The sequence below is a fragment of the Protopterus annectens genome, chromosome 9.part0 (genome assembly GCF_019279795.1).
Source record: "Protopterus annectens isolate FY-2018-M chromosome 9.part0, PAN1.0, whole genome shotgun sequence".
Lineage (NCBI taxonomy): Eukaryota > Metazoa > Chordata > Ceratodontiformes > Protopteridae > Protopterus > Protopterus annectens.
In genome coordinates, this window is record NC_056743.1 from 158,654,115 (window position 1) to 158,668,209 (window position 14,095).

General features: G+C 37.3%; 1 protein-coding gene across 1 annotated transcript in view; it reads right to left on the reverse strand.

Moving 5' to 3' along the window:
• The window catches only part of LOC122811104 (hatching enzyme 1.2-like), a 204,082-nt gene that overhangs the window by 141,561 nt on the left and 48,426 nt on the right, over nucleotides 1–14,095 (reverse strand). Inside the window, exon 4 of the mRNA XM_044082681.1 lies at nucleotides 12,044–12,121. Coding sequence (XP_043938616.1) covers nucleotides 12,044–12,121 — 78 coding nt within the window. The remainder of the gene's footprint in view (nucleotides 1–12,043; nucleotides 12,122–14,095) is intronic.

Below are 14,095 nucleotides of genomic sequence, written 5' to 3' on the forward strand. Positions count from 1 at the left end.
TACTTCAGAGAAATAGATGCCAAACAAGAGCGGACACAGGACTGAACCCTGAGGTACTCCACTTGTCACTTGTCTGGAGCTGGATTTGGAGTTGGTTACTTTTACATTGTGGGTTCTATCAGTAAGCCAGTTAGCAACCAATTGGGTGATGTGGGGATTAATGCCCAGCTTAGTAAGTTTATCTATGATTCCAGAGTGGGGGATGGTGTCAAAGGCCTTGGCATGGTCTAGATAGGCTGTGTGGACCACCTTACCCTTGTCCATGGCTCTGGAGACTGATTTGAAGAAGTCAATCAGGTTCAGGAGACAAGATCGGCCCTTCACGAACCCAAACTGGGTGGGGTCCAGTGTTTGAAGGTTGCCAATGTCTTTGTTTATAAGTTCCATGATAATACGCTCCATGGCCTTGCAGATAAGGTTCGTCAGACTGATGGGATGGTAGTTTTCGGGATCCAAGGTGGATTCCCCCCTTGTGGAGTGGGATAACTATAGCTCTATGCCACTCACTGGGTACAAAACCTGAGGTGAGGCTATGATTAAACATGACACTTAGGTGAGGTGCCAGTTCATATTGTAGTTCATGTAGTACACAGCCCGGGATATCATCTGGTCCCATGGATGCTGTATTCTTAGCTTTGGAGAGTACATTTTTTACCTGTGTGGCCATTATTACCAGAATTTGGCAATCTTCTGGTATTGAGATGGGCCAGTTAGAGGGTGAGAGGGGGGTGAAGTTGGCACTGAATTGATCTGCCAGGATATTGGCAATATCCTTGGGATCAGTATATTTAATGCCATTCTGTTTTAGCTCAGAGCAGATATGAGCATTGTCATTTAGATTCTTGACATAGTCATAGAATGCCTTGTGGTTGTCTTTGGAATCTTTGGCAATTTTATTTTCGTAACTAGCTTTGGAGGATTTTATGAGGGATCTCAGTTTCTTACTGAGGCTGGAAAGGGAGTTTTTTGCATCCTGGGATTTTCCTCTTTTCTGCAACAGTTTCTTCCTTTTGTTGTACAGTTTGTTTATGACAGAGGACCACCATATTGGCTTCCTTTTTTTGGATGAGAGCATCTTGGTTCTATTTGGTATGGCACGATTCATGCATGAGTGGATGTGCTCGTACAGTACCTTAGTGTAGGATTCAGCAGTTGAACTTTCAGTTCCTGTCTGCATGGGTATCATGAAGTTTGTCACTTCTGACTTGAGTAGCATGAAGTTGGCTTTGGAAAAGTTTTTTATGGAAGTTTCCTTACTGGGGGGTGGGGGTGGGATGTGGATGTTAAGGGTGATTAGCTTATGGTCAGACCTGATTAACAAGGGGGTGACCATAGGTGTGTAGCATCGATTTCCCATGCTGGTAATGACCATGTCTAGGATATTGGAGCCCCTGGTGGGACTATGGATTAGTTGATCCAGGGCGTTGGAATTTATGAATTCCAAGAACCATTGGGCAAAGGTGTTGGTACATGAGTAGTTTTCCCAGTTAATGGCAGGGTAGTTAAAATCACCCAGTATTAGGGTGTTTGGTACTATCTTAATATGTTCTAGTATGTTTAGAAAGGTGTAATGAGAATCTTGGGGTATGTTGGGGGATCTGTAGCAAGCTACAATTTGTATTGCAGTCTTACCTAGTGTTAGCTGCACCTGGAGAATTTCAGACACATTGTGTTGGGCAACTAGCCTGGTGGTCTGAATATCCTTGGTGAATATTGACACTCCTCCATCTTTAGTGTTTCGGTCCTGCTTTGGTGGCCGAAAAGTGTGGTAAGAGTTGTAGCCTGGTATTGCAGGGGTGCTCTCTGGAGCCTTGAACCAGGTCTCAGTTACTGCACAGATATCAATGTTCTCCATTTTTAGGAGTGCCTCGAGAGAGTGCATTCTGAGGTTTAGACTTCTAGCATTGAGTAGCATTACCTTCAGATTTTGCATACTTGTACTTGTTACAGTGGTGGTTTTGTCCTTTGAACATTGCCTAAAAAAGGCACTATAGGGGTGGCAAGAGCCTTAGCCAGTAACCTGAATCCCAGGGGCGACAGGTGCAGACCATCTCTGGCAAAGCATCATGGTCTGTCGATCATGTCGTCCCAGGCAGACAGATACTGGATCCCCTTTGAATGACACCAGAAGCTTAGCCAATTGTTGAAGTCAATCATTTTGTCCTTATATTGTGGTATCATTCTGGGCGAAGGCAGGATGCTACTCAGGGCTAGAGTCATACCTGCCTGGGCCACATGATCCGAGAGCTCTTCCATGTCTCTTTTCATGTAGTCCAGGGAGGTACGTCTCAAGTCATTCACTCCAACATGGGCAATGACAGAGTCATATTTGTACTTGTTGTGGAGTGATATGAGTGCATGCGTTATGTGGCGGATCCTGGCACCCAACAGGCAGCTGATTTTTCTAATTCTCTCCTTGTTCAACCTGGTGAGTGGGACATCAGTGTGCCAAACTATAGAGTCACCTATGACTAAAGTTTAAGGTACATTGTCTTGCCTTAGGGGCTGTTGCTGGGTGGCACACTGGTGTTGTGAACTATGTGATACTTTGGTTGTGATTGGTGTTTGTTTGCGTTTCAGCTTCAGAGGTCCTTGTTGCTTGGGCAGGTTACAGTTAAGGGACTCTGCATATGTGGATTTAGTGTTGCTATATGTGGGTGTTGGTGGTGTGGGTTTAGAAGGGCTATGTGTTGCTTGAGGTGTACTGTGGGTGTTAACCTTCTTCTCTTGACTGTCTAGCACAATCTTGGGTGGAGAGAGCTTTGCTTCCATTTTATGTAAGTGCGTCTCTCACAGGTTGTAGTGTTGGGTGGTGGGAGGAGAGGGTTGTCTGTGTACATGAGCCAAGAAATGAAAGGTTAATATTGGCAGCCCAAGATAGTGGGCTACATACCCGCTGGTTTACAAAGTCCATTGAACATGTGGGAGAAACAGACATATGTAGGTTTTGTAAAACCAAATTGGAAAGAGTCACACACCTTGTTGCTGGTTGTGATGCACTAATGGTAGAGGGACTGTATACTGAAAGGCATAATAATGTGGTGAGATTGTTACACTGGAGATTGTGCAAACATTATGGTATTGAAGTGGCTGAAAAACACTGGAAACATGAACCACAAAGAATCATAGAAAATGTTGAAGTTTTTATCACATGGGAATCACAAAATACCAACAGTTCAAAAGATAGATGCTAGAAAACTGGATATAGTAATCCAAGAAAAGAAGACAAAAGTAGCATTGATCATTGAAATCGCCACACTCAGTGACTACAGTGTCTTGCGTACAGAGAGACACAAAGTCATAAAAAAACCTGGATCTGCAGGCAGAAATGAGAGCCATGTGGAAGAAAGATACCTAGATAGTTCCAGTAGTAGTAGTAGTAGCAACATGTCTTATAAAAAAGAATTTACAATCGTATTTAGATAAGTTACCAATTTGTGTAATACAGTACGAACTGCAGAAGGAGTCATTACAGGGCACATTGTGGGTGCTGCGAAGAGCACTTTTGGCTGACATCAAAGAGTGAGACAACACTAATTTCATTATCTTTAATTTATTACAGCAGAAAAGGGACAAGATTAGAAGGGACACTAACGATTTTGCTAAGGGGAATGTCTTCACCTGGCCTAAGGTGGAGACCTCGGCCCAAGGGTGGAAGAATGCCCAAGGGAATAACCTACTACAGAATAAACAAATGGTGATAAGAAATGATGAATCAATTAGACCACATACTCCTAGTACTGTAATTCGGAATGATAAAAATACTAGTGATAAGGAAAAAGATAGTCATGTTGAAAAGAAGAATAAGACTATAGTAACGACAGCCTTAGTACACCATGATGCTTGTCCATCACCTATTAACAACATTCACAATATCTCAATATTTGAGGAAGCTAATACACGGACAGATATTTGTGAACATGTGGAGAACACAAATAATAATATAAGAGAAAAGAATAGTGAGATTTTAGATACAGCTGGTGCAGATATAGTAAGTGAAGGTGGTAATAAACCTACCCCTTTCCCCATTGCCAACCAATGGAGAGGGGGAGGAGGAATAAAGGGACGATCTATAAGCAGGGGGAGGCAGAGAAAGAGGCCAGCAGAGCAAATACAAGCTGGACCTACATTAAAGAAGATTTGGCAAGGGAACAAGAATCCCTAGTATGGAATATATCCATGAAAACACTAACTAAAGAGGAACAATATGTATTGGAAAAAGGTTTAACATTCATTCCCTCCACCAAAAGTAATATCACTGATAATGTAATTGATTTAAAATTTTTTATACGTGACTTACAGATTAGAGTTGACTTTAATAATATGATAGATATCCCCCATCCATCCAGGAAACCCAGTACGTATATTTCTAATAACCATGCATTAATTGAAGCTTATTCACAATTAGTTGAGCAAGAATTATATGAAAATGAGAATATGAACAAAAATAAGTGATGGACTGGTAATTTGAAACCGGACCAGAGGAAAGCCCTTACATCCCTAAAACAAGATAAAACTATTATGATTAGACCAGCAGACAAAGGAGGTCCTGTCGTGATAATGGATATGGAATTCTATAAAAATCAGATGTCCTCGATGCTTAGTGACTCCAACTTCTATGAGAGAATTAGTACTAACAGAGTCAATAGAATAGTAGCTGATGTTGCCCACAAACTGAGTAATATGTTAGATGAAGGCAAGATTAATGAGGAATTATTTAAATATCTACAGATTGACCATCCCACCATCCCAACTATACAAGGAATCCCAAAAATACATAAAGATGGAACTAGTCCACCTATGAGACCTATAGTTGCTGGTAAGGGGTGGATAACTGAACCTATATCTATATATTTGGAATCAATACTAAGACCTATAGTAGACAAATATGAATATATATTGAAGGACACCAAACAATTTCTGATTAAACTATATGAACAAACATCTACACGATATAATGGGCAGGAAGGGCAGGAGAACATATTGGTAACGTTTGATGTACAATCTCTCTTCACAGTAATACCGAATAAGGATGGGCTACTGAGATTAGAAAGGAGACTGGTAAAGGACGGCGTTTTATCTACTGGTAAAATCAGTGTCCTATGTGAATTTATGGAAATAGTACTCACAAATAATATCTTTACTTTTGATGGTTCAGTTTACATACAAAAGGATGGCGTAGCTATGGGCACTTCCTGTGCCAACAGCTACGCCAACCTAATTATGGATGATTGGGAGGACACTTCCCTTTTCCAGATGGCTGAATTTAAGAATAATGTACTATGCTACACTCGTTTTGTTGATGACCTCTTCCTAATTTGGAAGGGTAACGAAGAGAAGTTAAATGATTTATACATAAAAATGAATAATGAGACTAATTATCTGAATTTTACCATGGTTCAATCTAAAGAAGTTATACCATACTTGGATGTATATATAGAAAAATTATCTGATGGTAATTTGAATACAGGGGTGTATAGGAAAAACTGCTACAGAAACAGTTTGCTTCACCGTAGCAGCATGCACCCCAGACATATTTTCAGTAATATTCTGAAGAGCCAAGCGATGCGGGCATCTAGACTGAATTCTAATGATGCAGGATTCATGAGTGAGATAGAAGGACTGAAGGCTAAATTCTTGAATAGATCATATACGAAGGAAGAAATTGAGAATAGCTTTAATGAAATAGGCACACTTAGAGAGGGTAGAGCCAACCCTTACTTTGCTGAACAAAATGAGAACTTAGAAAGTCTTGGTATAGATGGTGTACACTTAGATAGTAACATCAGGATCCCTATACACTATACACAAGATGCCAATAGCATCAAAAGTATTTATAGAAAATATTGGAATATTCTTCTAACAGATCCTAATATATCTAAGTTATTAGGTGAGGTACCTACGTTCACTTACAAAAATAAATTCAACCTTCACAGGATGTTATGTGGCCCAAACAGAGTTGAAAGGACAAAGTTGGTTGATACTAAGAATACTACAAGGAAGTGTTATAGATCTAATCAGTGTAAGTACATTAAATAATCCAACACATTTATACATCCAGTGACAGGACAGGAATTCATATTCACAGCAACAGCGACTTGTGATTCTGAACATATTGTGTATTTAGCTACATGCCAGTCCTGTCCTGCATTTTATGTGGGAAAGACGGACCGCAAACTAAAGGAGAGAATAAGAGAGCATGTATATAAGATCAGGGTGTCATGTTCATCTAATGCCCTATCAAAACATGTACAGAACACATTAATGGAACATAGCTTTATGTTCCAAGCTATTCACGTGAATAAGCCTGGGATTAGGAGGGGAGATCTGTTCAATCAAACTGAACAGATAGAAGTGAAATGGATTATTAGACTAAGGGCAGATCGTAGCCCTGGCATAAATGATAGAGTATCAATTAAACCTTTACTTAAAGCAAGGAAGCTTAAATGTACACGATAAGTTAGTATAGCTATCAATTTGAAATATAGTTTTTAACTCTGTCATTAGTGATTTTTACATATTTATTAATTATGTATCACTTAACATATGTAGAACTATAGATATGCATGTTTAAGTGTTGTAGACTATATGTATTGCACATGTCAAATGATTATTTTTTGTGATATCTTATCACCTTTATATGTAATGTCTAGAATTTAGTGGTATGTATATGTAAGCACTCATATCTCTATATATATTTATGGAAAGATGTAATGTTAATATATACATGAATTTATGTTTTGTACATTTTTTATACATATATACATAAGTTTTCTCATATATATTTTCTATTAAGTATTTTTATTAAATTTTTTATCTAATAACTATTAAATACTATATTCTACTAATTTTATGAGATGTCAATTTAAAACTGAGAAATTGATATATTTTTTAAAGTAAGGACAAGACATCCATTATCTAATTTATAAATAATATAATTCTAGAACTAGGAATATACAGGCACACTTCATTTTACAGTATCAAAGTTCAAATAAGATATGACTAACATTTTTAAATACAACTTTTAAATATATTGTTAATATAGATATGATTTGCCATGCCAGTAGGGAATGTATGTTATATATTTTTATATCTATTACTTAACTGTATATTAGTTCGATGAGAAATGCAAGAATATCTTATAATCCTGTATTAAGATTGCTAACAGGATATGACATATGCAGTGTTGCAATGCATTCTTTATAAATATAAGTGTCTGCTTATTTGAAATTATAACGGCCTGATGAAGACCTAGTTGAAAGCGCTTGCCGATTTTGTCCTAATAAATGGTTTCAAAATATTCCGTTGAACGCTTGGGTTATTACTGATGTGCTCTACAAGTTATTGTTCCACGAAATTGACTACTGAAGTCTGGGTTTGAACAAATGTCAGTATCAGTGAATTTGTAATTTGAACCTTTATGCACGTACTTTATATGGACATTGCAGTTGGAATATATACCTCTCGCCCACTGTGCCACCATTCTTGTTTTGAATTATTTATCTTGCTTACTTTGGGGGCACAAGAGTGTTTGTGAGCGCTACCTTGTTTTATTTTTTAATCGTACTTTGACTTAGGAATGGGTTCCATTTCCATCATGGTATTAGAAACCCAAAAGACTTGGAGAAATTAAAAATGGCAAAAAATACAGTCTTTTTCAAAAAACAAACAAACAAAATAACTTAAAGAAACAAACAGGCAACGGGCATTCACCAGACTAGAACTAATTCAATTTATTGTAAGCACTTTCGAATGTAAAAATTCACAAACTTCCTCAGACAAAGACTTTTTGTCTGAGGAAGTTTGTGAATTTTTACATTCAAAAGCGCTCACAATAAATTTAATTAGTTCTAGTATGGTGAATGCCCTTTGCCTGTTTGTTTCTTTAAAAAATACAGTCTGCATGAGACCCGATCACCATATTGCCTCCATTGTATGGAAAGCTTTTCTACATGGCCCACCTCATTAGTAAGGGTATCTCATCCAGGGCAAGGTGGTCATAACATTCCTCTATTTTTCCCTTATAAGACCCATTATTGAGTATAATAACCCTTTCATCATGTACTTCACAAAGCACATGCAGCTGGAGAGACCACAGAAGTTCCTCACCAGGTGAATCCAGGGCTACATACATCTACTCTACACAGATAGGCTAAAGGCCCTGTCCCTCTACTCAGTCTCATACAGACTCCTCAGAGGTGAACTTTGTCTGGGATACAAACCAATCTCTGACCCCACCTTGATTGGACTGCTGCATATTCGCAAGTCAAGCTCTACTCGAGTAACCCGAATGCGCGACCTCAACCTGGTCTGTGACATCAAAAGGACTTGTTGACAGGACAGATTTCTGTCCCAGAGACTCCCCCTTCTGTGGATTAGACTCCCTGTCCACTTCCAGCAGAGTACCTCATTAACACTTTTTAAGCACAACCTGGATAACTGGATGGGCAACAGAAAATACCCCCCTGGGATTCCATCTGTGCCTCTGCTGGGCAGGGGCTTCAGGTGCTTACTTGTCGGGACATGGGCTAAACTCTTGGCTAGGCTTGTAAGTGCCTCAGGACCAATAGCCTAGTAACGTCTTATGATTTTATGATCCTATAAGATCATAATGCCAGAAGAAGATATCCAGTGTCCAATGTATGCATATGTGGTCATATGTATGCAATGGCAATGCATTGTTGGTAAGATATTCTCCTGTGCTCCATCTGTTGTCCAGGGGAAAGAAACTCATGCTTTTTTAGCTTATCCAATTTCCAACAGTACATAAAAATATAACTTGTCGAAGATGATGTAAGGAGTATACAAAAAATATTTAATAAGTAAAAAATAGAAGTTCTGTTAGTTTAGCTCAGCCACTGATATAAACACACTGCGTTTTACAGTCAGATAAAGGAATGATTGCTATAAGTTTAATAAAGTAAACATGTATGCTTAAAGAGGCTAGAGTTCTGATACTAAGGGAGAAAAGAAGCAATAATTTATTTAAACGTTGTGTTTTTTTACATAACAAGATATATAACACATTCTGGGAAAGCACTGAATTCCTTGCACTCACTTTTTCTTTGTCATGGTTAGTTTTGTTTTATTTTCTTGTTTGCTCTTACAGATTAGCTCAGGTGCAGGTATCTTATATGATGAGCGTGCTACTGGATTTTGAAGAATTTTGTTTTTATTTCCCCCTTTGCTCTTACTATTTAACATGCCATCTGCTATGAACACATTAATTGTGAGGAAAATGGGGTTTGGTGGCATTCTTTGCACAACTGCTTTAGTATAGAGTCACCAATATGGACATTTATTTATTTTATTTATTTATTTACACTTGTTTACTGGGTAGTGTCCGACTGGGCCAATGACCTGTTTTCAGCGGAGAAATGGGGAGAAAAGCTCCAAGACATCTGTTAGACAATAACTCAGTGATGGTTGATGTTAATCACATTACATACATGATAGTGGAAAAAAAATTTAATAAGCATGTAAAATGTAAGACGAAAAGACAGTTACATACAAGGTAGTAGAAAAATACATTTTTGATTAAGCATAGCAAATATAAAAGATAATCAGGTTACACATATGACAGGACAGGTAGGAATATAATATTAAGTAAAAAAACACAGATTGGTAGAATAACATGTGAAAGGGGGTTATAAAATGTAAGTTAGAGGGTCAGTCGAATTTTTTTTTGGGGGGGGCAGCCTGGATGGGTGAAGGAGCATAGCCAATGGTTTGAAAAATGTTCTTTTAGTAGTAATTTTAATTTGTGATTATCGGGGTTGCTAAGTATTTGCTGGGTGAGCAGGTTCCAGGATGTGGATATTTTATTGGAATAGAGACTGTCACCATAGTAGTTTTTGGATTTATTTACTTTTAGGAGTAGTTTGTCTGATGATCTTAGGGACCTGAAATTAGTATTAGGTTCAACTAGGTTGGAGAGAGCTGGGCAGAGATCAGGTTTGTGGCTTTTATTACGAGCAATGTTGAATTGGTCGATAGTTAAAAGGTTGGGAAGTTCCAACCAGTTGAGTTGGCGGAGTGCAGTACAGTGGTGGGATTTTTGAGGTTATTAACCGTGAACTTGGCCAAGTTTAGGAAAAGAAGCTACAAAAACAATCCATTAAGATAAGTATGTAAGAGAAAGTGCTACTGGTAGACAGTTAGATGAGGAATTTTTCTACAGAGAAATGATACTAGGGGAGCGTTCAGAAAAGAGATAAAGAGTCAGGAAAACAATGAGTCTAGGACAGACAATAGTGAAATAGTACTTAGTATAGGGAGAGTTGTCTGGGTAGAAAAATAGACTGCAATAAAAATATAAAAGGAAGTATTGAGAAAGGTTTAGGATATTCTGCTACTTCTAGAAATGCATAGGACTTAGAAAAGGAAGCTAACAGCGGGGGAGGATGGGGCAGAGAGTAACAAAGCTAGAGAACAGTGATGTAAAAGGGTTACAGCCTGGTATTGGTGGTGTACAAGGGACAGCCGGCTTATTTTAATGGTAGATACTCAGATAAAAACCTGCAGTACATACATTAAGTAATATAGAGATCCAGACAGAGAGGTCAAAGTGTCCAGCAGGATATTGGGCAGTGGTTCATCTTTCTTAATGGTAGTTCTTGAAATTGTACTATAGTTTTTTTAGTTCCTTTGACTAGTTATGGAAGGGAGAGGTCAGAGTGGACTCTTCAACCTGATAAAATAAAACAAATACTAAATGTTTAGTAAGGACGGGGTATACAGACTATAATAAGGTTGTGAAAGAGGAGAAGATTTAGAGAAAAAAGAGGGAAAATACAGGAGATAGAGGCAAAAGCAGAATGATGAATAATGTTAGTCTGGCTGTAGTTGTATATTAAAAGGAGCTTTAGAAATACAGATTACAGCAGAAACTTTCTGCTTAGCATACAGCAAAGCCAGAAAAATACATTAATACAAATATACAATAGTTTAAATAACCTGGGTTCTCCGTACAATAACAAGCAGATCAAAGTACCATGCTCCGATTAAAGTTAGTAAGCCATTCATACAGTGCTGTTGCTTTCTAGGTACTTTGTTTTTTGGCATCACATGCAACAGCAACCATTCTGCTCCAAATGTACAGAATTCAGATCACAAAATTGTGAATGAACATTTCCCAAGATTGTTTTACAAGGATACAAGCCTTTCCCTCACCCGTTATTGCTTAAAGTAAGCAGCTTCGAAGCTGGAGATTCACTTTGAATAACCTCTTCTCATTTAACTGACATGCAATTATTCAACTTCAACATACTAAAAAATATGCAATGTTGCCAGTCAAAGCTGCAACATTCCCAAGGTCAGAAAACAGAAAAAAAATCTTGGGGAGGCACCCCTGCACCATTATATATAAGTAAGTCCTCACACCTGCAAACTAGAGATATACCAACTGCAAAATCACAGAAACTTAAAGAACAGGGAGAAATTAGGAAAATGTACCATCCACTTTATCACTCTTCTCTCGGTATAGCACCATCCATGACAGGTTGCCAGTGATCTTTTCGGTTAAGTACTTTTATCCTTGATTACCTAAATGCAGACAGTAGATATGGCTCCCTCAAAGTTGTAAATGCAGAAAGAAAAGGCAAATATTTGATGTCTCTAACAAAAAAAAAGACATATTTTCCTTTCTCCTAAATTTGGTGAATTCAGAGGAAAGCACACTTTTTCAAAACAATTCTCACATTGATCCAAAATACTGCAAGACGAATAGATTTGTGTTTCATCTGAAGATACATCTCACTTTCTTCTCTGATGCAGTTTTTTTTTAACCCTCAACAACACGACGAGCTGATGAAGGGAATGCTATCAACTCATCTGATTGTGCAGTTCTGCTAATTAGTTTATTTTCCTTAACCAAACTTTTGCACTCCTAAGACATAGGATAAGAAAATGTTAATCAGTGTAATCATTTTCACTTTAATACTTAAGAGATAAATTCATAAATTTATTCAGAAGGAAACAAATGTATCTATGCACATGTCAATGAGATTTGGAAACATACATAAGACTTGCGAAAGTTACTTACTAAGATTCTTATTCACTTCCATGATGTGTTCCATAACAGCAGGGCGCATCTTCATTGTTTCTGACAAGGTGTCATTTTCTAAAAAAGCAGTAATACAACAATCACAACTGGAAAACAACATTACCAACATGTATACCACACCTTGCTTTTCAAACAAATGAAATACTCTAGGTCTGTTATCCTGGTAGTTAGTAAAAGCATCATAATGAAAATCTGCATCTTGACAAACCTTGAAAAATACATTATTTGGTTAGTTTTTGAATACAGGAAATAGATTTTATAAATAAAATTAATTTATGATATTTAATATCTGCACGAGAATATCATTCTCAGATTATAGGGGTAAAATGATTTTGAGGGATTTTTGATTATCACTTAAAGCAACTTATAAGAGCAAAAGAAAAAATACCAAATCCCAGAAAAAAAGCTTTTATTTCTTTATTTCTACTGCTCTAGTACAATGAAGTTGAAAGTAATTGTACAATTTTTCATTATGGAAATCTAGTTCTTTTGCACAAAAAAATATGTTTTTATTGTATTATGAAACTGTTGATTCTATCATCACTCTGTATACCTCATTCTCTATATTTTAATAATAAATAATATATATAACTTTCTGCATCTACAGGTGTGTGTGTGTGTGTGTGTGTGTGTGTGTGTGTGTGTGTGTGTGTGTGTGTGTGTGTGTGTGTGTGTGTGTGTAGGTGGATATTAATATTTATAGAATATTCATTTAGTACTTATTAATTTAAAAATGTAATAATTTTAAAACTTTCAAAATTTGTATATGCATTTTTTTATTAACTTTTTATGGTCATTCTATTTCATTTTAGTACAAGCATGAAATCACTTTTGTAAAAAATGGGGTATACACCTTTAAAAACTGTAACAGTTTTTGGCGCCAAAAAGTAGATTTAAATGGTGGAAGTTACAGAGTTTTTCAGTTCTGAAGAAGCCTACATGGGATAGGTGAAAGCGTTAAACTCTGGGATTATTGTTTGTTCATTGATTCAAGCTTTGTGCTTTTGGCCATTGGTACATTTTTTATCGTGGTTGTGTGTAATTGTGAGTTGCTTTTTTATTAAATACCAAAGCTGTTTCAGCTGTATACACTGCGTTTCCTCTTATTTTGTTGCAAGGGAAGATAGCACAAGTGTATTTTAATTTAACTATTCTGCTTTGCAACTCCATTTCCTTCGGTAGTTGTTATGGAGGAAAGTGCAGTTATACCGCTGTCTGCTACAAACGAATCCCCTGAAACATTGGATTTAGAGACTGTCAAGACAGAGTTGGCAGTACTGAAGGGGGAATTATTGCAACTCACACACACGTTGAGCACATTTATGCTTAAGGTAGAACAAGATTTTAAAGGTACTATCTGAAAATCAATAAAAAGATTTTTAAAAAAAAAAAAAAAAAAAAAAGATTTTAAAGGTACTGAACTGTCTGTTCTACCTAGTGCTCTTAATGACAAACTTAGCAGCAACAAAGTTAAAAGTAACACCAGGGAGCAGAGAAACATGAAGACAACGGACAAGGGAAGGAACATTTGTTCCAATGGTAATTCCAATGGTAAATACATCGAATCGGGTGGTATCACCACCAAAGTGAATTCACATAAATGCTCTGCAGAACCGGGTGTGTTGTCTAAAGGAAATTCATCCAATGGTCTAGTTTTTCAGCACAATATTTCACTGGGAAGCCCGCATGAGGCAGCGGAAGCATCACAGCGCAGAGCTCATTCGGATGCTAGCGCTGATATTGATCTACCAGCCTCACAGGTTCCCAATTCCACCAGGGAAAAACACAATTTGGACTCCACAGGTTTAACTTTTGATTTTTCTATTTATGAATATGAGGAAGAAGAAGAAATGTTCCGTACAGGTACGAGATCGAAGCGAGTTAAGCCTGTCAAAACATATGCACACACTGCAGGGGCTGCGGTGTTGAACAAAGGTACTGAATTGAATTTTCATAACAACAAAGTGATTACTGATGACAATAGTAAGAATTTTAATATGAACAGATTTATTTTCAATGACTGTAATTTTG